The sequence below is a fragment of the Phyllobates terribilis genome, unplaced genomic scaffold, assembly GCF_046119375.1.
Source record: "Phyllobates terribilis strain yellow unplaced genomic scaffold, ASM4611937v1 Scaffold_4__5_contigs__length_816908805, whole genome shotgun sequence".
Classification (NCBI taxonomy): Eukaryota; Metazoa; Chordata; class Amphibia; order Anura; family Dendrobatidae; genus Phyllobates; species Phyllobates terribilis.
In genome coordinates this window covers 134,079,568-134,106,810 of record NW_027362764.1, presented here as the reverse complement: position 1 = coordinate 134,106,810, position 27,243 = coordinate 134,079,568, and the positions used below count along the sequence as shown (strand labels likewise).

The 27,243-nt window shown below is 43.3% G+C and overlaps 1 protein-coding gene across 4 annotated transcripts in view; it reads left to right on the top strand.

The window, feature by feature from the left end:
• The window catches only part of DLEC1 (DLEC1 cilia and flagella associated protein), a 217,021-nt gene that overhangs the window by 134,487 nt on the left and 55,291 nt on the right, over positions 1-27,243 (top strand). For all 4 annotated transcript variants that reach the window (XM_073677767.1, XM_073677768.1, XM_073677769.1 and 1 more), the window contains 5 exons: positions 9,152-9,325; positions 15,252-15,388; positions 18,021-18,113; positions 18,201-18,291; positions 18,365-18,521. In XM_073677767.1, coding sequence (XP_073533868.1) covers positions 9,152-9,325; positions 15,252-15,388; positions 18,021-18,113; positions 18,201-18,291; positions 18,365-18,521 — 652 coding nt within the window. The remainder of the gene's footprint in view (positions 1-9,151; positions 9,326-15,251; positions 15,389-18,020; positions 18,114-18,200; positions 18,292-18,364; positions 18,522-27,243) is intronic.

Sequence of the window (27,243 nt, the reverse complement as noted above, 5' to 3'; positions counted from 1 at the left end):
CTAGGAGACCTCTTGGATGCCGTCCATATAGGAGCTCAAATGGAGAGAAGCCAGTGGAGGCTTGAGGAACTTCTCTGACCGAGAAAAGCAGAAATGGGAGCAGGTAGTCCCAGTCTCGCCCATCCTTTTCAACGACCTTCTTGAGCATCGCCTTTAAGGTCTTGTTGAAGCGTTCCACTAGGCCGTCCGTCTGTGGATGATAAACCGAGGTCCAAAGCTGAGTTATCTGAAGGACTCTGCAAAGCTCCTTCATCACCTTGCTCATGAAGGGGGTTCCTTGGTCTGTCAGAATCTCTTTTGGTAGACCTGTCCGAGCAAAAATATGGACCAGCTCTCGGGCTATACTTTTACTGGACATGTTCCCTAGGGGAACCGCTTCCGGATACCGAGTCGCATAGTCCATGATGACCAGGATATATTGGTGGCCCCGAGCTGATTTAACTAAGGGGCCCACGAGGTCCATGGCAATCCTCTCAAAGGGAACCTCTATCACAGGTAGTGGGACTAAGGGGCTACGGAAGTGGGAGGAGGGAGCGGTTATTTGGCAGGTGGGGCAGGACCTACAATAGTTTTGAACTTCTCGATAACACCCTGGCCAATAAAACCTTCTCAATATCCTCTCCTGAGTTTTCTCGACCCCTAGGTGTCCCCCCAGAACATGTGAATGGGCCATATCTAGCACCCGCCGTCTGTATGGCCCCGGCACTAACAGCTGTTCCACTATCTCACCGCCCCTCAGTTTGGCCACCATATATAGCAACTCCCCCTGCACTGCAAAGTGGGGGAATCTGGTGTCGGCCCCCGGCTCTTGGGCAACCCCATTACATACAGTAACCTGGTCAAACGCCCCTTTTAAGGTCAGGTCTCGAACTTGAGCAGTCCCAAAGTTCTCTTTGGACATATCTAACGCAGGGAGGTCGGCCTCCTCTGTCACCGTCTCACCCTCATCCCCGACAAGGACGCACAGTGGGAACTCCTCCATCTGAGACTTCGTCGGGGGTTCTTCTTCAAGGACCTGACTTTTTCCCATACTACTTAGTCCAGTTCCCTTCCCCCACAAGTCCCAGAATAAGGAAAAATCGCGGCCCAATATGACAGGATGTATCAGGTCCTTTACTACCTCGACTTCATGGGACTGGGCACCACAGTCTGTCCCCACTGTTACTGTGGCCACGGGATAGTCCTTGGCGTCACCATGAATGCACCGAACGCCCAGGGTTTTGGAAGGGATCAACTGGTGGGGAAGGGATGCTCTGATCAAGGTCACCAGACTCCCGGAGTCCAACAGCCCAAGCACTTTTACTCCATTAATGGACACTGCACACGCCTGCGGCCCCTCGCCGGGTTGACAGTCCACGCTACAGGCTGGATAGGCATAATAGAAGACCCGTCTGCCTAGGCTGCAGTCCATGGGCTCAGGGGATATTTGACACCTGGCGGCTACATGTCCAGGGTTGTGACACCGCCAGCAAACTATATCTTTACCAACTGTTCTAAAGGCACCTTCAGTAGGAGTGGGACGTCCCCCAGTGGTGGCTCTAGACCCCTTCCGTGGTGAACCTGCCCCCTTTTGGGTATCCCAGTAGGGAGAAGTGACTGCATCCGGTTTCCCAAGAGATCTCTCGACTACCTGGTACCTCTCTACCAGGCCAATGAAGTCATCTGCGTTCTGGTGATCACCCTGGGCAACGCAGGTCTGTACTGGCTTGAGAAGGGAATGCATGAACCTGTCAATCACCACCCGCTCAACCATCTGGGCCGGAGTGGAGGACTCCGGTTGTAGCCACTTCTGAACAAGATGCAGGAGGTCAAACATCTGCGAGCGAGGGGGTTTGTTGCTAGCATACGCCCAGTGATGAACTCGCTGGGCTCTTACCGCCATATTTACTCCTAGACGTGCTAAGATCTCTGTCTTTAGTTTGGCATATTCCTTAGCATATTGCAGCACCAAGTCAAAATACGCCTTCTGGGGTTCACCCGATAAATATGGCGCCAGAACCTCTGCCCACTGTGCTGGAGGAAGTCTCTCACGATCAGCCACCCTCTCAAAAACAGTCAGAAATGCTTCTACATCATCTCCAGGGGTCATCTTCGGCATGGCCCGCCTTACCGCCTTCCTGACGTGAGAATCATCTGTCGGCCCTGGGGGTGGGGCGGCTGCCCTGCTCTGGATGGCGTCCGCCAAAAGCTGTATCTGCTGTTGCGCCTCCTGCTGGTGCTGCTGCGCCTCCTGCTGGTGCTGCTGCTGTGACTTTTGCTGCAACTGGATCTGCTGAAGCAACAGTTTGGTTGTCTCCTGGTGCTGCTGCTGCATGCTCCGCTGGGCCTGCTGCATACTCTCCTGGTGCTGCTGCTGCATGCTCTGCTGGGCCTGCAGGTGTTGCTGCTGCATGCTCTGCTGGGCCTGGACCAGGTGCTTAACGAGCTCCTCCATGCTGCTGGACTTCCCTGGCTGGCTGGCGGCCTTCACCTAGGACATCCACCGGTCTTTGTAGCAGGTACACGTGTTCCTGGAATCCTGCCCGCATTCTCCACCAACTGTGGCAAGACGACTCGCTCGGCTCTCCTGGAGGCAGACTCAGGACACACGTTCTCAGGTTTCCTTTCTGCTGGTTTATTATCAGCCATAAACTCATGCAGGTTTCACAGGAAAAACAAACATGACCCCTCTGGGTTAAACGAAAAAAAAACAAAAACTCAGTCCATAGATGAGCGGGTTCCGCCCGCTCTCGGTAGCATAAACTGCACTGCTAAAGTCCATGTGAAAAGCTCTGCAGCTTCCACAATACTGTCTGGAGACTTCCCTCTCCCAGACCACACTCCAGAGAAAAAAAAAAAGGGACTGAGCTTTTACACATTGCTCAGCCACACCCTGAGGGGAGGTAGGGGGAATGGCGTCCCGCCCTCTTTGCCATTCCCATAAAACCGCACACCCTTTAACAGAGTAAGCCTACCAGCATATAACACGGTGGCAGAAAAATAAAGTAGGTCTTAGTTCACACAGGAGAGCATCCTGAGTGACGCATACCTCCCCTCACATATAAAACCAGTGACACTGTCACAATATATATATATGTGTATATATATATAAAATATATTTTAGGTGCCAGACCTCCCTTTTAACACTTGTTTGCTGATGGGTTGGTCTAAATGCAACTCAAGTCTATGTGCGCACGACATTTTTTTCAGGCGGATTCCGCCCGTAATCCGCCTTAACAACCTCCCCATAAAGCTAGGATTCAAACTTTAATACACAGAGGGCCAAAATTAAAAACTTGGACAAAGTCGTGGGCCAACCTTCATATTTATTATAAACATTTTTACAATTGAGGAAGTTTTTCTTTATCGCCGAGAGAGAAAGTTTTGGCTGCAAAAAGAAAGGGTTGTGCTGCATTTAAATGATTCATGTGCCAGTAGTTTGGTCAACATGAGTTTCATCTCATGATTAACAAGACTGTCAAGATGTCACCTATGCGCTGCACAATGAACAAATGACGTCACACCAGGCCGGCAAATCAAATGCTGCGTCGGGGAACCCAGAAGCTCAGGAAATTTTCTCCACTCCAGAGAGCACTGACATTGATCTGCTCATCTCTACATAGGGGATAACTTTCTGATTGCTTACGGTCCCAGCAGTTAAACCACCAGTGATTCCATACACGGAGCTTTGAACACAGCAATTGGGCTCTACAGAACACTGTTTGGAATATAGCGGGAGATAAGTCCCTGCCAGAAGAGTCTGGCAGCAGCTCTCTAAGAGGAATCAGGAGCTCGAGCCAATATATACACACACAGGTTGAATATAGCAATACACAATATATGTTTTATATGTGTGTATATACTAGATCTTTCTTAGTATTTTTTTTATAACTGTGCATTTATATATAATACACAAGTACAGTATTTTTGTATTAATATGCAGACTCTACTGGATTGGGGGTAGGATCAGGGGAGAAGGGTCAGTCCCAGCCTGGATTCATCACAGCAGCAGCGACAGGACCCCCCCCATGTCAGAGATTAAGCTCCTGGATAATTAAATAAGGTAAATGACTCACCCCATTTCATATTACACTCTTTCCCATATAACACTGAATATGGCATTCTGAAAATCACATTGCGCATGTCTGTGATGTCTTGTTTGGCTTGATTTGGGAAATAGTTTAATATGAAATGCGGTGAGACATTTACCTTATTTAATGATCCACATGTAGTATATGAAAATCAATTAAGATAATTTGCACTTTATATGAATTCTATAGATTTGATATTCATGAGGATAATCAATATGCTGGCTGTATGGGTTTAATGTATTCACTTACACAGTTGTATAATACAATGTATGACGCTTCACAATAGTGTAGAATTACTGTTGTGATGCACCTTTAAACATACTTCACATGCAATTGTTGAACTGATTGCACCAAAACATTGCCAAAAGGGGCTATTAAAAATCCCCTTTTTTTCTATTTTACTAATTGGTGTTCTGCCTCCATTATTGTTTTATATATATATCGTACAGACCAAAAGTTTGGACACACCTTCTCATTTAAAGATTTTTCTGTATTTTCATGACTATGAAAATTGTACATTCACACTGAAGGCATCAAAACTACGAATTAACACATGTGGAATTATATACTTAACAAAAAAGTGTGAAACAACTGAAAATGTCTTATATTCTAGGTTCTTCAATGTAGCCACCTTTTGCTTTGATGACTGCTTTGCACACTCTTGGCATTCTCTTGATGAGCTTCAAAAGGTAGTCACCGGAAATGGTCTTCCAACAATCTTGAAGGAGTTCCCAGAGATGCTTAGCACTAGTTGGCCCTTTTGCCTTCACTCTGCGGTCCAGCTCACCCCAAACCATCTCGATTGGGTTCAGGTCTGGTGACTGTGGAGGCCAGGTCATCTGGCAAAGCACCCCATCACTCTCCTTTTTGGTCAAATAGCCTTTACACAGCCTGGAGGTGTGTTTGGGGTCATTGTCATGTTGAAAAATAAATGATGGTCCAACTAAACGCAAACCGGATGGAATAGCATGCCGCTGCAAGATGATGTAGTAGCCATGCTGGTTCAGTATGCCTTCAATTTTGAATAAATCCCCAACAGTGTCACCAGCAAAGGACCCCCACACCATCACACCTCCTCCTCCATGCTTCACGGTGGGAACCAGGCATGTAGAGTCCATCCGTTCACCTTTTCTGCGTCGCACAAAGACACGGTGGTTGGAACCAAAGATCTCAAATTTGGACTCATCAGACCAAAGCACAGATTTCCACTGGTCTAATGTCCATTCCTTGTGTTCTTTAGCCTAAACAAGTCTCTTCTGCGTGTTGCCTGTCCTTAGCAGTGGTTTCCTAGCAGCTATTTTACCATGAAGGCCTGCTACACAAAGTCTCCTCTTAACAGCTGTTGAAGAGATGTGTCTGCTGCTAGAACTCTGTGTGGCATTGACCTGGTCTCTAATCTGAGCTGCTGTTAACCTGCGATTTCTGAGGCTGGTGACTCGGATAAACTTCTCCTCAGAAGCAGAGGTGACTCTTGTTCTTCCTTTCCTGGGGCGGTCCTCATGTGAGCCAGTTTCTTTGTAGAACTTGATGGTTTTTGCAACTGCACTTGGGGACACTTTCAAAGTTTGCCCAATTTTTCGCACTGACTGACCTTCATTTCTTAAAGTAATGATGACCACTCGTTTTTCTTTACTTAGCTGCTTTTTTCTTGCCATAATACAAATTCTAAGTCTATTCAGTAGGACTATCAGCTGTGTATCCACCTGACTTCTGCACAACACAACTGATGGTCCCAACCCCAATTATAAGGAAACCTTATTAAACCTGACAGGGCACACCTGTGAAGTGAAAACCCTTGCCGGTGACTACCTCTTGAAGCTCATCAAGAGAATGCCAAGAGTGTGCAAAGCAGTCATCAAAGAAAAAGGTGGCTACGTTGAAGAACCTAGAATATAAGACATATTTTCAGTTGTTTCACACTTTTTTGTTAAGTATATAATTCCACATGTGTTAATTCATAGTTTTGATGCCTTCAGTGTGAATGTACAATTTTCAAAGTCATGAAAATACAGAAAAATCTTTAAATGAGAAGGTGTGTCCAAACTTTTGGTCTGTACTGTATATATATATATATATATATATATATATATATATATATATATATATATATATGCAAGTGCATCTCACTAAATTAGAATATCATCAAAAAGTTCATTGTTGTTTATTTGTAATGTTGAAAAATATTTTAATAAAAAATATCTGATTTAAAAAAAAAAAGAATATCATCAAAAAGTTAATTTATTTCAGTTCTTCAATACAAAAAGTGAAACTCATATATTATATAGAGCTATTACAAACAGAGTGATCTATTTCAAGTGTTTATTTCTGTTAATGTTGATGATTATGGCTTACAGCCAATGAAAACACAAAAGTCATTATCTCAGTAAATTAGAATACTTTATAACAACCGCTTGAAAAATGTTTTAAAATCCGAAATGTTCTCCTACTGAAATGTATGTTCAATAAATGCACTCAATACTTGGTCGGGGCTCCTTTTGCATCAATTACTGCATCAATGCGGCGTGGCATGGAGGCGATCAGCCTGTGGCACTGCTGAGGTGTTATGGAAGCCCAGGTTGCTTTGATTGCAGCCTTCAACTCATCTGCATTGCTGGGTCTGGTGTCTCTCATCTTCCTCTTGACAATGTTAAGGTCAGGCGAGTTTGCTGGCCAATCAAGCACAGTGATACTGTTGTTTTTAAACCAGGTATTGGTACTTTTGGCAGTGTGGACAGGTGCCAAGTCCTGCTGGAGAATGAAATTTCCATCTACAAAAAGTTTGTCGGCAGAGGGAAACCTGAAGTGCTCTAAAATTTCCTGCTAGATGGCTGCGCTGACTTTGGTCTTGATAAAACACAGTGGACCTACACCAGCAGATGACATGGCTCCCCAAACCATCACTGATTGTGGAAACTTCACACTAGACCTCAAGCAGCTTAGATTGTGGCCTCTCCACTCTTGCTCCAGACTCTGGGACCTTGATTTCCAAATGAAAATTGGAACTCTGGGACCTTGTGGAGTGTGTCAATGACTGCCTTCTGGACATCTGTCAAGTCAGCAGTCTTCCCCATGATTGTGGAGCCTACTGAAACAGACTAAGGGACCTTTTTAATTGCTTAGGAAGCCTTTGCAGGTGTTTTTTGTTAATTATTTTAATTTACTGAGATAATGACTTTGGCATTTTCATTGGCTGTAAGCCATAATCATCAACATTAACCGAAATAAACAATTGAAATAGATCACTCTGTTTGTAATGACTCTGTATAATATATGAGTTTCACCTTTGATGATATTCTAATTTAGTGAGATTCACCTGTATATATATGAAACAATAATGGAGGCAGCACACCAATTAGGAGGAAGTTTATATACACTATATAAAAAGACACATCTGCATGTTTTTCTCAATATCTGACATGAAATCAGAATAAACCTTTCCCGTTTTAGGTCAATTAGGATTACCATAATTTTTAATACTTGCCAAATGCCAGAACAATGAGAGAGAGAATGTTTTAAGGCATTTTTATTATTTACTGAAAAGTCAAAAGTTTACATACACTAGGATTACTATGCCTTTAAACAAATCTGGACTGCCCATAAGATGATGTCATGTGTTTGCAAGCTTCTGTTTTTGGCAACTTCTGAGTTAATTAGAGACACACCTGTGGATGTATTTAAATGCACACCTGAAACACACTGCTTCTTTGTGTAGCATCATGGGAAAGTCTAAAGAAATCAGCCAAGATATCAGGAAGAGAATTGTGGACTTGCACAAGTCTGGCTCATCCTTGGGTACAATTTCATGATACCTGAAGGTTCCTCGTTCATTGTACAAACAATTATACGCAAGTACAAACAAGATGGGAATGTCCAGCCATCATACCGCTCAGGAAGGAGACGGGTTCTGTGTCCCAGAGATGAACGTGCTTTGGTCCGACATGTGCATATCAACCCAAGGACAAAAGCAAAAGACCTTGTGACGATGATGGCGGAAGCTGGTAAGATTGTGTCAATAACCACAGTGAAACGAGTACTGTATCAACATTGGCTGAAAGGCCACTCTGCCAGGAAGAAGCCATTACTCCAAAAGAAACATTAAAAAGCCAGATTAATGTTTGCAAATGCACACAGGAATAAAGACCTTAATTTCTGGATACATGTCCTGTGGTCTGATGAAACTAAAATTGAACTTTTTGGGCATAATAACCATAGTTATGTTTGGAGGAAAAAGAGAGAAGCTTGGAAGCCTAAGAACACCATCCAAACTGTGAAAAACGGGGGTGGCAGCATTATGTTGTGGGGTTGTTTTGCTGCAGGAGGGACTGGTGCACTTCATAAAATAGATGGCATCATGAGAAAAGAAGATTATGTGACAATACTGAAGCAACATCTCAAGACATCAGCCAGGAAGTTAAAGCTTGGGCGAAAATGGGTCTTCCAAATGGACAATGACCCGAAGCATACTGCCAAAATGGTAACAAAGTGGCTTAAGGATAACAAAGTCAATGTTTTGGAGTGGCCATCACAAAGCCCTGATCTCAATCCTATTGAAAATTTATGGGCAAAGCTGAAAAGGCAGCGAGCAAGGCAACCTACAAACCTGGATCAGTTACACCAGCTTTGTCAGGAGGAATGGGCCCAAATTCCGACCAACTATTGTGAGAAGCTTGTGGAAGGATATCCCAAACGTTTGACCCAAGTCATTCAGTTTAAGGGCAATGGTACCAAATACTAATGAAATGTATGTAAACTTTTGACTTTGCAGTAGGTAATAAAAATGCCTTAAAACATTCTCTCTCTCTCATTATTTTGGCATTTGTCAAATATTAAAAATGATGGTAATCCTAATTGACCTAAAACAGGAAAGGTTTATTCTGATTTCATGTCAGATATTGAGAAAAACATGCATATGTGTCTTTTTATATAGTGTATGTAAACTTCTGGTTTCAACTGTATATATATAATTAACCTGTTCATAATTATATAAACTCTATCTAAAAAAGTGAAGTGGTGAATATATGATACCGATATAAATAGTCACTGGATTGCTCATTATATCATATTTGTTTGTGTTCATTCAGGAAAGTTTCCAGGAGAAGGAGGGATTGTAGCACCAGGAATGAGCTGCCATTATACCGTACGGTTTGTTCCTGATTCGCTGGCAGATTTTGAGGACTTTATACTGGTAGAAACCCAGGCTCCGTATCCCGTCTTAGTGCCTATTGAAGCAAGGAGACCTCCTCCAATACTGGCAGGTAATGCTAAGTCTACCCAAATCAAGCAATTAATTCATAATATAATGAGTTACTATTAAATGGGTTCTCTGAGAAGTAATCCAAGATGACTACTGTCACCTATTTAAGGCTTCAACCCATCCTAGGCACACATGAAGAAATGCTGCTCGAGGAATATGTCCCTGAGTTACTATATAGTTCCTGTCAGGCTGAGGAGCAGCATTGGGAACTAGTATAACTGATCTTCTCACTCAGGATGACAGGTTTACAGCGGGACACAGAGCAGGAGGAAAAATGCAGCTCTGTGCATCTCCAGTTTCCGTGATCTACTGGTATCTGTCAACATATCAGAAAAAAAATCTGAAAAGCCTAGAGAATCTCAATGAGCAGATCAGAACAACTTTTTCCCTTCTGCTCTGTGTCCTGCTGTAAACCTGTCAGGCTGAGTGATAGGTCAGTAATACTACCGTATATTCCGGCGTATAAGACGACTTTTGAAGACTGAAAAATCTTCTGTCTAGTCTGGGGTCGTCTTATACGCCGGTAATGCTTTTGAACTTTCAGAAATTGACATGCGGGGATACTCTGGGGGTGTTAATAAGCTGCCGTGGCCGTATCCCTGCCATGTCGGAGTTAATATAAGGTGGAGGGAGTTAAAATACGGCGGCGGTAGGTCCAGACAGTCAGCGCTTCTGTGCTGAAACTGACACATCGCTGCGTATTCCCAGCTCCGGACACAGCGCAGGGCTTCTGTGCCGACAGCTTTCACTTGTCACAGAAGCGCTGCGCTGTGTCCGGAGCAGGGAAGTTTGCATCGCTTCTGTGACAATATATGAAAAGCCGGCAATTCAGCAGCGGCATAAGCCGGCACCCGACAATTTAGAATAGAAAGAATAGAGCATCACACATAGATTAGATAGATAGAAACATGTCAGTCACATATATATGAAGTACAGTGACAGTATTGCTTACTGTACTTGTCATTTAGTGTAAAGGATTTATTAAAACAAATATTAGTGTTTTCATGCACCGTCTCTTTAAAAAAGCCGGCCGGCAATTCAGCATCTGTACCAGACAATTTATAACAGAAAGATAGAGCATCACACATAGATTAGATAGATAGAAACATGTCAGTCACATATATATGAAGTACAGTGACAGTGCTGGTTACTGTACTTGTCATCTAGTGTTAAAATAACGGATTTATTTAAAAAAAAATTGGCGTGGGGTTCCCCTTAATTTTAGTCTCTAGCGGAGGTTAAGCAGACAGCTGGGGCAGATGTTTGAAGCCTGGGAAGGGGGTAATACCCACGGAGCTTCCCAGGCTACTAATATCAGCCCCCAGCTGAATACTTAGCCTTTACTAGCTATTAAAATGGGGGACCCCCCAAAAAAAATGACGTGGGGTCCCCCCTAATTTAATAGCTAGCAAAGGCTAGGCAGACAGCTGGGGGCTGATATTAATAGCCCAGGAAGGGAGCCATGAATATTGGCCCCCTCCCAGGCTAGAAACACCAGCCGTCAGCCGCCCCAGAAATGGCGCATCCATAGGATGCGCCAATTCTGGCACTTAGCCTCGCTCTTCCCACTGCCCTGTAGCGGTGGCAGGGGGTAATAGGGTTGGGGTTGATGTCAGCTTATAATGCCAGCTGACATCAAGCCCAGGTTAGTAATGGAGAGGCGTCTATAAGACACCCCCATTACTAACCCCATAGTCAAAGTTAAAAAAAACACAAACACCCAGAATAAAGTCCTTTAATTGAAATAAACACACAATTCTTTATTGTTCTAAATTAAACCATACTTACCATCACGCCCATTCCAGCTGAAGCCAACGATCTCCTGCAATAAAAGTAAAATAATAAAGCAACCTCATCCTTACCTCTCCATGGTTCCCAGGACCGGTCCAGCTCTGCTACATTCACATGACAGGCTGGACCGCAGCAGAACGCTGCCATCCAGCCTGTCATCCCGCAGACACTGAGAAGCGCAGGCATGCTTGCGCTCTGCAGTGTCTGGCTGTGACGGCATCCAGATGAGCCGACAATGAACTCAGCTCACCTCCTGGACGTCCGTCACTGACAGCGTGGGAAACTTCTACTGCGCATGCGGGGAGCAGGAGAATTTTCCCACGCTGTCACTGACGTGCATGAGGTGAGCCGAGTTCATTGGACATGATCTCGGCTCATCTGGATGCCGTCACAGTCAGACACTGAGGAGCACAAGCATGCCTGCGCTTCTCAGTGTCTGCGGCATGGCAAGCTGGATGGCAGCGTTCTGCTGCGGTCCAGCCTGTCATGTGAATGTAGCAGAGCTGGACCGGTCCTGGGAACCATGGAGAGGTAAGGATGAGATTGCTTTATTATTTTACTTTTATTGCAGGAGATCGTTGGCTTCAGCTGGAATGGGCGTGATGGTAAGTATGGTTTAATTTAGAACATTAAAAAATTGTGTCTTTATTTCAATTAAAGGACTTTATTCTGGGTGTTTGTGTTTTTTTTAATTACTTTACTAGAAATTCATGGCGGTCATGTCTAATATTGGCGTGACCCCATGAATTTCGGGCTTAGGGCCAGCTGATAATGCCAAGCTGGCCTTAACCCCTTTATTACCCAGTGAGCCACCGCACCAGGGCCCTGGATGAGTTGGGTACAGCGCCAGAAGATGGCGCTTCTATGAACGCGCCATTTTCCGGGGTGGCTGCGGACTGCAATTTGCAGCGGGGGGGGGGGCCAGAAAGCTTGGGCCTCCCTGCGCTGCAGATTCCAGCCCCCAGCTGACTAGTTGTACCTGGCTGGACACAAAAATAGGGCGAAGCCCCACGTCTTTTTTTTTTAAATTATTTCATGAAATAATTTAAAAAAAAAGGGCTTCCCTATATTGTTGTGTCCGGCCAGGTACAAATAGGCAGCTGGTGGTTGGGGGCAGCCCGTTCCTGCCTGCTGTACCTGGCTGGACACAAAAATATGGCGAAGCCCACGTCAACATTTTTGGGAAAAATTAATTACAAAATTAATAATAATTTAGGGACTGCATCTTTATTAACCCCTCAATTGTCATTTAGTGTTAAAATAAAGGATTTTTTAAAAAGAAAATTGCCGTGGGATCCACCATCATTATAGTCTCTAGCGGAGGTTAAGCAGACGGCTGGGGCAGATGTTTGAAGTCTGGGAAGGGGGTAATACCCACGGAGCTTCCCAGGCTACTAATATCAGCCCCCAGCTGAATACCTAGCCTTTACTAGCTATTAGAATGGGGGACCCCCCCAAAAAATGACGTGGGGTCTCCCCTATTTTAATATGTTTATGAGTGACAGTTTTCCTGCTATATACCTGCATGTCATAAGAATTTAAATTAAAAAAAGGACCATGTTAAATTCAAATCTGTTTTTTTTTAATTTTTACCGGTGTTTGGTATGCGTTGGAAAAGGGGTAGTCTTATACGGTGAATATATCCTAAACTCTATATTTTAACAGGAAAGTAGGGGGGTCGTCTTATACACCAGGTCGTCTTATACGCCGGAATATACGGTAGTTCCCAAAGCTGCTCCTCAGCCCTACAGGAATTACGTAGAGCTGAATTGCAGGAGTGCCATGCCCCAGATTTAAATTATACTCCTCATCGTAAACTACATCAATATAATACTGAATATGTTAAATGAGCCAGTTTGGTTTTATCATGGAACCTAATTTATGTTCTCACTCTTCCCTTCCAGTCACGAGGCCGGACTACATACCTGTGCTGTACATTTGTAGGACGGAAGCTTTCATAAAAGATCAATATACAGCGCCTGTACATAACTCAGTAACAATATCCTGCACCTTGTTTCCCTTACGCAGCCAGTGCCTTTCATTTAAACTAAAAAAAATTAAATATAATGAAAATTACATTAATATAAAACTCCACAAGACAAAGCCAGCAATGAAGAAATTCTTTTCCCCTGGAACTAAATGTTACCTTGCCCCATTAGTGTCAGATACGTCTGTTTCCATTCATTTAAATCAATATTCATCTCAGTGGCCCCGATTCATCATCGCTGTTTCTCCAGTTTTCTGGAGTAATTTGCTCCTTTTTGGTGGCTTTAGTATTTACACCTTATTCTCCATACGTTTTGCCACCCACTTTTAAGTTGTTTTTTCTTCTTTAAGTCTTTTCTTATTTTTTTCTTGACAGCTTTACTTATCCAGATATTGTAGACAGATTCATGAAATGCAACTTTTGCCAAATGTCCCATTTTTGTTGGCACATCTCACTCCATTCTTCCCCTGGAGTAAGGTTTCTGAAAGAGTTTTTAATTTTGCGCACTTTTCAAAGAATTTGCAACTTTTTCGCAAAAATAAAGGGCATTTCTTATTTCACGCCGAATTTAATCACATGCACCATTTTGAAGAAGTTAGCGCAAAAAGAATGTCAGCGAATAGAACATGACAGTAAAAGATAAGTGACTTCAATAAATCACAAAAGATGAATCAGTCCATATATGTTTAACTCATGGGAACTAAACCAAGTTTTTCATTTTTTTTTATTAACCGCTTAATGACATCTGCTGTACATTGAAGCACTGTACAGATTTGCTCACTTACTGTATGGCACAACCTCAGGAGCTGAGCCTGCTACATACAATATGAGTTCTGGCTGTATTTCACAGTCGACAACCAAGGATAACTGCTGTGATTGGATCTAGCTCTGATCACAACCATTTATTCTCCTAAATGCTTCTGTCATGACAGCAGTATTAAAGAGATTAGGAATGTGGATGAGGGTCTTTTTTGACTCCCATTGTCCCTTCTGCACCACGATTGCATGGGGGAATCGAGGGGTTTTCATGACAGCTATTGGCCCATGTCTGACATGTTACTACAACTGCAAGACTGCTAATTGCACAATAGACACAGATATTGCAGAATTGCAGTGTTTTGTGTAAGCGATCAAGTAATTGCAGGTTCATGTTCTCTGAGGGGACTAATTAAAATTTTAAATGGAACATTAAAAAACATTTGAATCTTCCAGCTAGTTTTTATCTCTTGTTTTACTTACAGTATGTCATTCCATTGCAATGCATATTTAAAACATATTATGCTACTTTTGAAACTAATAAAAATATATTTCAAAAAATATTTTTACAACATGAATAAAAAAACATAAAACTTTAAATCAATCCCATTTCCCAATATGCAAATAGCGAAATCTAAAAAAAAAATTACATATTTTTTATTAACTGTCTAAACATATAAAATATTCATCCCAGAAGGTGAAATGTTGAAATGGGAACAAAATCAAAATGGTTGAACCCAAAAGTTGTATGGACCCCAAAACGGTACCAATAAAAACTACAGCTCGCCTCGCTAAAAAAACAAGCCCTCATACAACTCTTTTGATTGAAAAATAAAAAGTTATGGCTCTCAGAATAAAGCGACTGAAGACAATTTTTTTTGCAAGTAGAAAAAAAAGAAAATTTTGGTATCCCCATAACCTTATTGACCTATAGGGTTGTTCCAAAAAAAAAACACATAGACCTCATACAGTTTTGTCAATAATGAAACAAAAATATGTATTTTGGAAGGCAAGGAGCAAAAAAACGAAAGCGCAAAAAAACACAAAAGCAAAAAAAATATATAAATTTTTCTTAAAGATGACAAATGTAGAAAACAGATTTTCAAATGTCTTGTTATAGAGTTCTGTGCTAATCTAGGCCATTCTATATATGAGTAGATGCTCTTGTTTTAGAGGACCCAAAATGTCTTGAAAGCACACAGTCTGTAGTCCAAAGGAATCCTACTAACGAAAATAGATTATCTTAGTGACATCCATGTGTAGAACCTTGTATAAACCCTACTTTGCTTGTTGTCTGTGGATCACTTGATAGATAATGTAACATTGAAAATGTTGATTTTTAGCTGTAGCAGTTTTTTTCCATCTATTGACAAATTGATTGTGTGTCATACAGTGCCCCGGACTCTGGATTGTGGACCTTGTTTGGTTGGTGGAGTGAAGTTCATCGAATGGCTCTGCAGAAATGAAGGTTTAAGTCGTGGGAAGTTCTGCATTATGCCTAAGAGTGTCTGGCCCCCTGCAAATTTTAGAGTAAGTTTTATAATTGTTAATTATAACTTCATGTGACTTTATTTGTCAGATGCTTCATTAGGGAACACAGGAACCATAGGTTATATGCTGTCACCTGGAGGCTGACACTCAGAATACATCTTAGAAAAAAAGCTGACTCCTCCACAACAGCGTACACCTGGCCAGCTATACAATTTAGATTAGTGTCACGTTGGAAGCAGACATGGGTTGGAGTGTCATACCTGTCTTTTCCTTGAATTTGTTAGGTTACTCTTCTTAGCATGTTCTCCACCTTCCACCTTAATGAGGAGATTGCTTTCCTTGCTTTAGGCACTTCACCTCTTATTTCCCTTTGTAGTCAGAGCTGTGCAGCTCCACCTGTCTCTTATAGCTCCGTATAGATGACTTGTTGGTCATCCATATATACTCTTGCAGAGAGCAGACCGCCTCTAGGGTTACCATTGTTCACTGCTTTTGTTCTGCCAATGTAGAAGATCGGGCTAAGCTAGGGCGCCCATGCCAGGGCACGGTTCACTCCCCCTGCGGAGTAGAAGCCTCCTGGGTCATATGCCTCCAGGTGTCTGGTCTTCTTTTCCATACGGCCACTAGTCTTCAGTCCACTTTTTTGTGGAGCTCTTACCTTCGCGTCTAGGGATGCATGTCTTAGTATTAGGGTGCCACAGGTTGCTCAGGTAGTAACCTGAAGAATTGCTATTCTTCCAGCTGAGTACTCCAGAACAGCTTCTACTCTTTTAAGTTTTCGTGATTCCAGCTTTTGAGGATTTCCTAAATATATTAAATCATGACTCTTATTTACCCAGTATGTGATAAAGAAAAGCAAATCATATCACTAAGGAAAGATTCCTAGATATTATACAATGGATGGAAATGTCTTCATTCACCTGTCCAGTAGCAAATCTGGTAGAACTTCCACAAAAGAACCCCTGGCCCTATACAAAAATCCTACCTTAACCCTCTATGCAATCATGTGCACTGAACAGAGTCTGTCTAAAAAATAATTTGTTTCTATAGAGCAATAGCTTTTTCTAGAATACTCGCACTATTTTTCAGTTTGTCTGTACTATGTCACCACATCTGTTTAGCCTCGTGATGGTGCCACAGCTCTAAAGGGGCTTCCCACAAACTACATTTGTCACGTATCCACAAGAATAGTGACTGCTGAGGTCTCCACTGCTGGGGACCCCACTGATTGCTAGAATGGGGCTTCTTTGGGGATTTGGACGAGCAACTTAAATTGAGTAGCTGTTAAGCATGTCCTCTGCCCCCCTCCACTCAATGTCTACAGGAGTTAATGGAAACAACCAAGCGCTGTACTCAGGTGTTTTCAACCCCCCTTATTTCTAGTGATCAAGGCGGTCCCAGTACTGGAGCGACCAGCAATTGTGCATTAAACATCTATCCTCAGATAGCCTGCCTAAGACCACGGCCCCACTATCAGTAGTTGGCCAGTATTTTTTCTCAGAAGTGGGAGTCAAAACCAGTAGTGGGTGATAAATACAGAATTCGTGACTTGTTTCTATTATACCTTTTCTCTGATTGTTCCCCAACTGGTTTTGGCTCCCACTTCTGAGAAAAAATACTGATAGTGGGGCCGTGGCCTAAATGTCAATGTAAATGTGCAAAGCAATATACCTGTCACTCAGAACTGAGGAGGCAGGGCTGTACTGTGCTCCTGAAGACAAAGGACATGAATCCACTCCGTCGCCTTTTACAGTAATTACCCCTTATTTTGTGCAGCATTTGGCACAGATACCCTGTACACCTATACTTATATTGTGTTCCCCTAAATTATGTCAGTAGGTCACGATGCAGCTTGCTATTGACTTATAACACTGCAACACATATAGTTAAAGGGGTATTCCGTTTTGTGACATAGGGATTCTGTGTTTAAAAATAAGAAAGTCCACATTACTTACCTTAGCTGCCAATAGCCTCAGAGGGAAGAGGACAGGAACACCAGTGACACCTATTGGATGAGGGGCAATCACCCCAAAATAGGGGTCTGCAAATGGAGTTTCCAGTTTAGCCTTGTGCAAGGCTTGTTGAAGGGTCGATATTGATTTTTAGTGTTGCTACGTCCAATGGATGACATTGGAGTTCCTGTTCTCTTCCTCTCTGAAGAGGCTATTCACATATTTAAATTCACATTGCATGGCTTATAGGCCTCCTTATGCCGACTTGGTACTCTCAAAAGGAGAAAAATTTCCCCTTAGATTACCATTACTGCCTTTTCGCTGTTGCCCCCAGTCTTTGTTAACACAACTGCTGCAATGACATCATGACTACAGCACATGATCGCTGCAGCCAGTCACTGGGCACAGCGTTCATGCGGATGTAGATGCCCAGTGATTGGCTGTAGCAGTCAGGTGCTGTAGTCGTGACATCACTGCTGCAGCCGTGTCAACAAAGAGGAGAGGCAGCAGCATAGGGGCAACACTGGAGTGGCCCGCTGTAAGTAAGCTGATTTTCCTATTTTTAAACACAGAATGCCTATGCCATAAAAATGTAAACCTGGAAAACTCCTTTCATAATATTTCCCTGGAAAATCAAAATCCTGAAATTTGTTTTCTCATTTTGAACTTTAGACAACTTCCAATAGACATAAAATAATTGATGTTTTTTTATGTTTTAGACTGTAGCAAATTCAGGATTTGTGGAGCAGGTGCCTTTTTGTATCCGACCTGTTATGTTTGAATTATATCCTGGACAAGAAACCATTATCGAGGTCAGTGACAAATGCATAAAATACATTTTCTGCTTATATTAAGCTTTTATTTATTAGAATTAGATTATTTATGCTGCTTTTTTCCAGGTTGTATTTTTCCCTTTATCATCAGAAACACACAGCCAGGTTTTTACAATTGTGTGTGATAACTGCCAAGTCAAGGACATCACTTTAACAGGTGGGCTATAGATGATACCTTATGTACATCATATGCATGTATATACTGACTATTGTCATACTTTTTTACCAAGGATATGGACAACTTGTTGGGTTGCAGCTGGTACCTGTCAGTGAGGACAGGGCTATTCCTGCTGAGCTTACGAGTCCTTCTGACGAACATTTAGTCCAGTTCCCAAGTACAAACTTACATTCTACAGAGCAGAAGAGCATCGGCGTTAGAAACACAACGTGAGTACATTCATCCCATTCTTTCTAGTGAAATTCTTCCATGTCTATGGGGTACTGACTATTTTGCAATGTTCACCCAGTAGGTTATATGCATCTTTTAGTATCTGTAGATTTTTGCAAAAGAAAGAGACTTCAAGGAAACTCAGGTTTTTCCTGAAACATCTTTTTCACCATCTTCTTAGACATTTTTCTGTGTTTTTACTGGTATAAACTAGTGAGTGGCATGGAAGGCTTTGTGGTTTTGGAAACCTTCAGCAGTTAAAAGACTGAAAAAATGCACTGCATGTCATTTTTAGACTGCTATTGTGACAAAGTTACTGGCAAAGTACTGGAGGGGATATATGTGTCACTAAGGTTATTAGCTTCAGTGATATGAACCTAGGAAAATGCTCCAGCACACTAAGTGCTGAGAGGGGTTAATCGACCATGTTAAGGACTAGGTTTAGTGAACATCTGTAGAGTAGTTGGGAGTCTGTTCACCATATCTCCACCCCAGGGTAGAGTCTAGAAGGCAAGACAAACAAGGCAGATAAGTTAGAGTGTGTAAGTCACATTGACATCCAGGAGATGTGGGATCACCCTTACTGTCTTTTATTCATTATCATATATTGACACATCTATCATCCTTATGTGTTGCCCTTTTATAAGCTACAGCTTTACCTCAACTGTAAGGTCAAATTCTTCACCTCATTGATGATTTGGACTGTGCTTTGTCCTTTGTATCGACTGTTTATGTATGAGGTGGTAAAGCAGTTATTGCTGATTCTGCTTGTGTGTAGCTTGGCAACTATGGGCGGTCTTATGTTTCACCGTTATGAGTAATGACTTCTGCGCCCGTGGGCTGTGCGGTTCACCGGCTTTCAGCATGCGCTCCAGTGACTGCACTTCCTGTATGTGCTATTGGAGGCTGGCAAAGGCATGTTGGCGTCACTTCCGGTTTGCACTCCATCTTCTTGGCTTGTGTTTCAGTGACCTCATTTCCGGCATAGACTGTGACTGGCTGGTGAGGACATGTGAGCGCCATTTCCAGTCTGTGGACGTGCGTTTAACGTGCGCTGGTTGCGCTCTATGGTGTGTATTGCATCCAAGCCGGACTTGGAGTGACATATTTGAAAATTGGCACTAAATCAAAGGTATGGTGCACACCTGAGGGCGGTATTATTATTATTATTATTTATTATTATAGCGCCATTTATTCCATGTCACTTTACATGTGAAAACGGGGTATACATACAAGAACAATTACAATAATCTTGAACACAATGTGACGGCGACTGGTACAGGAGGAGCGAGGACCCTGCCCGTGAGGGCTCACAGTCTACAAGGGATGGGTGAGGATACAGTAGGTGAGGGTAGAGCTGGTCGTGCAGCGGTATTGGTGGATTGGTGGTTAATGCAGGTTGTAGGCTTGTTGGAAGAAGTGGGTCTTCAGGCTCTTTTTGAAGGTTTCCACGGTCGACGAGAGTCTGATACGTTGGGGTAGAGAGTTCCAGAGTAGGGGGGAAGCACAGGAGAAATCTTGTATGCGATTGTGGGAGGAGGAGATTAGAGGGAAGTAGAGAAGGAGATCTTGTGAGGATCGGAGGTTGCGTGCAGGTATGTAGCGGGAGACTAGGTCATAGATATATGGAGGAGACAGGTTGTGAATGGCTTTGTATGTCATGATTAGGGTTTTGAACTGGAGTCTCTGGGCAATGGGGAGCCAGTGAAGGAGAGGCTGGGGAATAGCGGGGGGACAGGTGGATTAGTCGGGCAGCAGAGTTTAGAATGGATTGGAGGGGTGCGAGAGTGTTGGACGGGAGGCCACAGAGCAGGAGGTTGCAGTAGTCAAGGCGGGAGATGATGAGGGTGTGCACTAGTGTTTTTGCAGATTCGTGGTTGAGGAATGTGCGGATCCGGGAGATATTTTTGAGTTGGAGTCGGCAGGAAGTGGAAAGGGCTTGGATATGTGATTTGAAGGAGAGATCAGAGTCCAGGGTTACCCCAAGGCAGTGAGCCTGAGGGACTGGAGAGAGTGGGCAGCCATTGACTTTGATAGATAGGTCAATTGGGGGGGTTGAATGAGATGGCGGAAAGATGATGAATTCTGTTTTGTCCATGTTAAGTTTTAGAAATCTAGCAGAGAAGAAGGATATGAAATAGCAGACAGACATTATGGGATTTTGGTTAGTAAGGAGGTGATATCGGGTCCAGAGAGGTAGATCTGTGTGTCATCAGCATAGAGGTGATAATGAAAGCCATGAGACTCTATGAGCTGTCCCAGGCCTAAGGTGTAGATGGAGAAGAGCAGGGGTCCTAGAACCCTTGGGGGACACCGACAGATAGGGGGCGAGATGAGGAGGTGGTCTGTGAGTGAGAGACACTGAATGTCCTGTCTGTTAGGTATGAGTAGATCCAGGATAGGGCCAAGTCTGTGATGCCGAGAGATGAGAGAGTTTGTAGTAAGAGGGAATGGTCCACTGTGTCGAAGGCAGATGACAGGTCTAGGAGGAGGAGGACAGAGTAGTGTCGCTTAGATTTGGCGGTTAGTAGGTCGTTGGTGACTTTAGTCAGTGCAGTTGCAGTAGAATGGTGCGGTCGGAAACCAGATTGTAGGCGGTCGAAGAGGGAGCAGGAGGAGAGGTGGGAGGACAGCTCAGAATGGACTTGTTGTTCCAGTAGTTTTGAGGCATAGGGGAGAAGTGATATGGGGCGATAGCTAGACAGAGAGGATGGGTCAAGGGAGGGCTTTTTGAGGATTGGTGTGATTGAGGCATGTTTGAAGCATGAGGGGAAGACACCAGTTGTTAGTGACAGGTTGAAGAGGTGGGCTAGGGGTGGGATGAAGATAGTGGTAAGGTTTGGGATGAGGTGGGACGGGATTGGGTCAATTTTACAGGTGGTGAGGTGTGATTTGGAGAGTAAAGAGGAAAGTTGATCTTCCGTAATGGTGGAGAATGTGGTTTTGGAGGAGGAGGGTTGAGTAGGTGTGGGGAGGGGTTGTGGGGGCTTTAGGCAAAAGCTTTGTCTGATGGTGTCAATTTTCTGCTTTAAGAATGAGGCAAAGTCTTCGGCTGAAATAAGAGGAGAGGGAGGAGGCACTGGGGGACGGAGGAGAGAATTGAAGGTGTTGAATAGTTGTTTGGGGTTGTAAGACAGGGAGGATATGAGAGATGAGAAGTATGTTTGTTTTGCTGCAGTGAGTGTGGACTTGAAGGTAGTGAGGGACTGTTTGAATGCGATGAAGTGCTCATTGGAGTGGGACCTTTTCCATCTACGCTCAGCAACCCTGGAGGCCCGTCGCAGTTCTTTAGTTAGGCTGGTGTGCCAGGGTTGCCTGTTGATCGTGCGAGCCTTGGTATGTGTGAGGGGGGCGACTGAATCGAGAGCTGCAGCTGTTGTGGTGTTGTATAAAGTGGCAGCAACATCTGCATCATGTAAGGAACTAATGTCTGTAAGAAAGATTCAGAGAGTGAGTGTAGGTCAAGGTGTTTGAGATTTCTGCGAGGGTATGCAAGTCTGTGGAGTGGAGATTGTTGCCCTGGAGAGGAGAGGGTAGAGAATGTAAGTAGGTTGTGGTCAGTGAGAGGGAGAGGTGAGTTAGAGAGGTTAGATAGGGAACAGAGGCAGGTGAAGATGAGGTCCAGCGTGTGGCCGTCTTTGTGGGTTGGTGTGGAAGGCCACCGGGTAAGACTGAAGGAGGAAGTGAGGGATAGAAGCTTAGAGGCAGCTGAGAGGGAAGTGTCAATGGGGATGTTGAAGTCGCCCATGAGGATAGTGGGGATGTCAACTGAGAGGAAATGAAGTAGCTAAGTGGTGAAGTGGTCAAAGAAAGTGGTGGCTGATCCTGGGGGGTGGTAGATGACAACCAGTTGGAGGTTGGAGGGGGAGTAGATGCGCACAAAGTGCACTTCAAAAGAGGGGAGAGTAATTGAGGGTGGCAGTGGGATATGGGTGAAGGAGCAGTTATCTGAGAGGAGGAATCCTATTCCTCCACCGTACTTGCTGGTAGGGCGGGGGGTATGGGAGAGGTGGAATCCGCCGTATGAAAGTGCAGCAGGAGAGGCCGTGTCGGAGGAGGTGAGCCAGGTGTCAGTGATGCAGAGGAAGGAAAGCTTGTTAGTGATGAAGAGATCGTGAATGTAGGAAAGTTTGTTGCAGACAGAGCGAGCGTTCCATAGAGCTCCCGTTAGGGGGACTGGGGAAACGGGGGCTGGGCGGATGGGTATAAGGTTAGAAGGGTTACGAGAGTTTGGGATAGATCGTGGGTAGGAGGTGGAAGTGACTGTGGGGATGTGGTAAGGAGGGCCGGGATGTGGAGAGATGTCGCTGGCAGTGAGGAGGAGCAGAGAAAGCATTAGTAGATGGGAGCAGGAGAGGGCATGAGGTGGCTGTCTGTGTTTGGAGGCAAAGGATTGTATGTTGAGGAATAGCTCTGAGGAGGAGGTGAGATGGGTGGGGAGAATGGAGGGAGAGATTAAGAATTCGTTACCAGGTGTAGGGATTAGGGGTGGTTGGAAAAGGTGAAGGAAGTTCCCTTCAGGTTCAATTCAGGATTAATTCATGTTTCTCTTGAAAGTGGGGAGTAGCTGGTGTAACTTGAAGAACATACCATTAGTAAATAGGAGCAGAGAGGTATAGAGAAGTCTGCATGGAAGTCAGGATGGGAAAGTTGGGTCACGTACCTGTAAGAGGAATGGATAAACAGAGATGCTGATTAAAGTGCGGTGGTGGCAGGTAAGGTACAGTCTGCATGCATCATATTATTCAGGATTAATTCATGTTTCTCGCACTTCAGCTAATGGCCACACTTAAGGTAATGGACACAGACAGGTATGTGTCTATATATACATGGGTTATTTTCTCAATTCCTTCACATGCAACCTTGACTGAGCATCTGGAGAGAGAGATTGATGCTCTCCCCAGGTCCCCTGATGATCCCTGGTTAACCCCATGGAGAAATGCGTTGGGACATGATTTATGGGACCACTAATGGATAGGTGCTATTCCCTATTTTTTTCCATATAATATTAGGCTGTTGTTTCATCTGGGATATGAGTATCTATGTTAAGTGGTAAATCCCTGAGATATGATATAAGGGACTACCAATGAAAAGTGCTATTCCCTAACTCCCTACAGTAGGTCAGATTTTTTGATTAATTTGGGATATATCTTTGTTAAGAGTAGTTGAGTATATTTATGCAACAGCCCTTGCTACATTCTTTCCCTGATGACTCAGATCTTTTTACAAAAATATCATCCAAATGATACCAGTCTGTGGGCATTTTTTCTGGGAGGTCTTTGATATCTAACATGGCCAGTTGGATGGACTGCTGTTTTTAATTATATGCTGAAAAAATTATTCAGTACTGCATTTTCTCAAATGAGTACATTAATCCAGCTATTTTGAGACAAAGGTTGCTTACGAACATTTCCCAGTGTTGTATTTTTTTCTGCCATAATACACAGACTTAGTGGATTTTGTGAATATCTATGATTAAACTGTTGTTTTCTATTTGTATGTTCACTTTTTGCTATCTTTCTCACAACTACGTTTCTTTAATTAAGAGGACAGTGACATACTAAGGACATCAGGGACACTGACGTTGAGGGGGGGGGCGCCATGGAGCAAAAATTAGGGTGCCAACCTCCGCTGCCAGGATGGGAGAGAATTCAGGGATATATTAGGGACAGAAATAGTCCATAATCTTTCCTGACTGGTGTATTATCCATTCCTGCTAGTCTCTATACTTACTTGTTGTTGTGTTTGGAGGTTGAATCCCCTCTTTTTAAAAAATATTTAATAAAAATTATATTTTAGGGGTCTAATTTCTTTTTGGTTTTCCTTGCATAATTAGGCCCTGTTCATTAATTTTGTTTTGGTGTCTAATAGAATCTAGAAGGTGAATATTCAGCCCTCCGGCTCATTCAGTGTTGGTTGTGCCTGGAGATTCAAGCTCCAGAGCTGTATGTTTAATGTTTATGATAAGGAAAGCTGAACCTTTTTATTGTTTGATCCTGAGCGGGTGGATACCTCAGCAACACGGACTGTGCCATACATTATGTTTTTGCTTTCCCTTTAGGTCAGAAAGGCCGTGTTTATTTTGCTAACTCTGCACTGGTTTATGCAGTACCTTTAATTAACCAGTGGAAGATTTAAAGACACAGCATTCCTGTGTCTACCTCTATGTACATCCGAGTAAGCCGATCTACCACACTATGTATATAGTCATTCTCTTTCTGAGCACTTTTTCAGGCAGGTTACAGAGCGTACCCCCTTGAAAAAGACCCTAATGGTGTCAGGTTTTGGCACAGAAGGTTTCCCCATCGTACCCTTTCCATATTCCTTGACTCAATTCTTTACCCCTTCATTTGCTACTAATCCATTTATTCTGGAGAGGGGAATCCTGTGCAGATTCTCTTCATCCAGTAGCATAGGGAAATATGATCAACCAGGACTGGAACTCCCTCTTCCCACGGGACTTATACCAGTTGTGTGGACTGCAACCCTAACGTATATACCATTAGGGACCGGGCAGTTTTTTGTTTTTGCCCTTTTTTTCCTTCTGCTCGGGATGAATTGAAGCTTTGAATTACACCTTTCATTTTACCTTATAATGTAGTGAAGAATAATAAAATAAGGTAAAAAAATTTCCAAAATGCTGTGAAAACGTGAAAAAAAAAACATAACTCCACAATTATTTTTGGGGATTTGTCTTTACAAGCGTTTTTAGAAATGAGTAGGCAGCATGCTTTCCCAAGTCAGTACGATTATGGCAGTACCAAACTTACATAGTTTTGTTTTTGTAAATTTCAGTAGTGAAAAAAATCGGAACTTAACCCCTTTACCCCCGAGGGTGGTTTGCACGTTAATGACCAGGCCAATTTTTACAATTCTGACCACTGTCACTTTATGAGGTAATTACTCTGGAATGCTTCAATGGATCCCCCTGATTATGAGACTGTTGTTTCGTGACATATTGTACTTCATGATTGTGGTAAAATTTCTTCTATATCACTTGCGTTTATTTGTGAAAAAAACGGAAATTTGGCGAAAATTTTGAAAATTTTGCAATTTTCAAAATTTGAATTTTTATGCCCTTAAATCAGAGAGATATGTCACACAAAATACTTAATAAATAACATTTCCCACATGTCTACTTTACATCAGCACAATTTTGGAACCAAAATTTTTTTTTGTTAGGGAGCTATAAGGGTTAAAAGTTGACCAGCGATTTCTCATTTTTCCAACAAAATTTACAAAACCATTTTTTTAGGGACCACATCACATTTGAAGTCACTTTGAGAGGTCTTTATGACAGAAAATACCCAAAAGTGACACCATTCTAAAAACTGCACCCCTCAAGGTGCTCAAAACCACATTCAAGAACTTTATTAACCCTTCAGGTGCTTCACAGGAGTTTTTGGAATGTGGAAGAAAAAAATGAACATTTAACTTTTTTCACAAAAATGTTACTTTAGACCCAACTTTTTTTATTTTCACAGGGGTAACAAGAAAAAATGGACCCCCAAAATTTGTTGTGCAATTTCCCCTGGGCACACATATACCCCATATGTGGGGAAAAAACACTGTTTGGGCGCACGGCAAGGCTCGGAAGGGAAGGAGCGCCATTTGACTTTTTGATTGTAAAATTTGCTTAAATAATTAAAGGACGCCATGTTGCGTTTGGAGAGCTCCTGTGTGCCTAACATTGGAGCTCCCCCACAAGTGACCCCATTTTGGAAACTAGACCACCCAAGTCACCTATCTAGATGCATAGTGAGCACTTGGAACCCCCAGGTGCTTCACAAATTGATTCGTAAAAATGAAAAAGTGTTTTTTTTTCCACTTTTTTATTTTTACGAATCAATTTGTGAAGCACCTGGGGGTTCCAAGTGCTCACTATGCATCTAGATAGGTGCCTTGGGTGGTCTAGTTTCCAAAATGGGGTCACTTGTGGGGGAGCTCTAATGTTTAGGCACACAGGGGCCCTCCAAACGCGACATGGTTCCAATTTGTTAGCGGACACCATGTCGCGTTTGGAGAGCTCCTGTGTGCCTAAACATTGGAGCTCCCCCACAAGTGACCCCATTTTGGAAACTAGACCACCCAAGGCACCTATCTAGATGCATAGTGAGCACTTGGAACCCCCAGGTGCTTCACAAATTGATTCGTAAAAATGAAAAAGTGGAAAAAAAAACACTTTTTCATTCTTACGAATCAATTTGTGAAGCACCTGGGGGTTCCAAGTGCTCACTATGCATCTAGATAGGTGCCTTGGGTGGTCTAGTTTCCAAAATGGGGTCACTTGTGGGGGAGCTCCAATGTTTAGGCACACAGGAGCTCTACAAACGTGACATGGTGTCCGCTAACAAATTGGAACCATGTCGCGTTTGGAGAGCCCCTGTGTGCCTAAACATTGGAGCTCCCCCACAAATGACCCCATTTTGGAAACTAGATCACCAAAGGCACCTATCAAGATGCATAGTGAGCACTTGGAACCCCCAGGTGCTTCACAAATTGATTCGTAAAAATGAAAAAGTGGAAAAAAAAACACTTTTTAATTTTTACGAATCAATTTGTGAAGCACCTGGGGGTTCCAAGTGCTCACTATGCATCTAGATAGGTGACTTGGGTGGTCTAGTTTCCAAAATGGGGTCACTTGTGGGGGAGCTCTAATGTTTAGGCACACAGGGGCCCTCCAAACGCGACATGGTTCCAATTTGTTAGCGGACACCATGT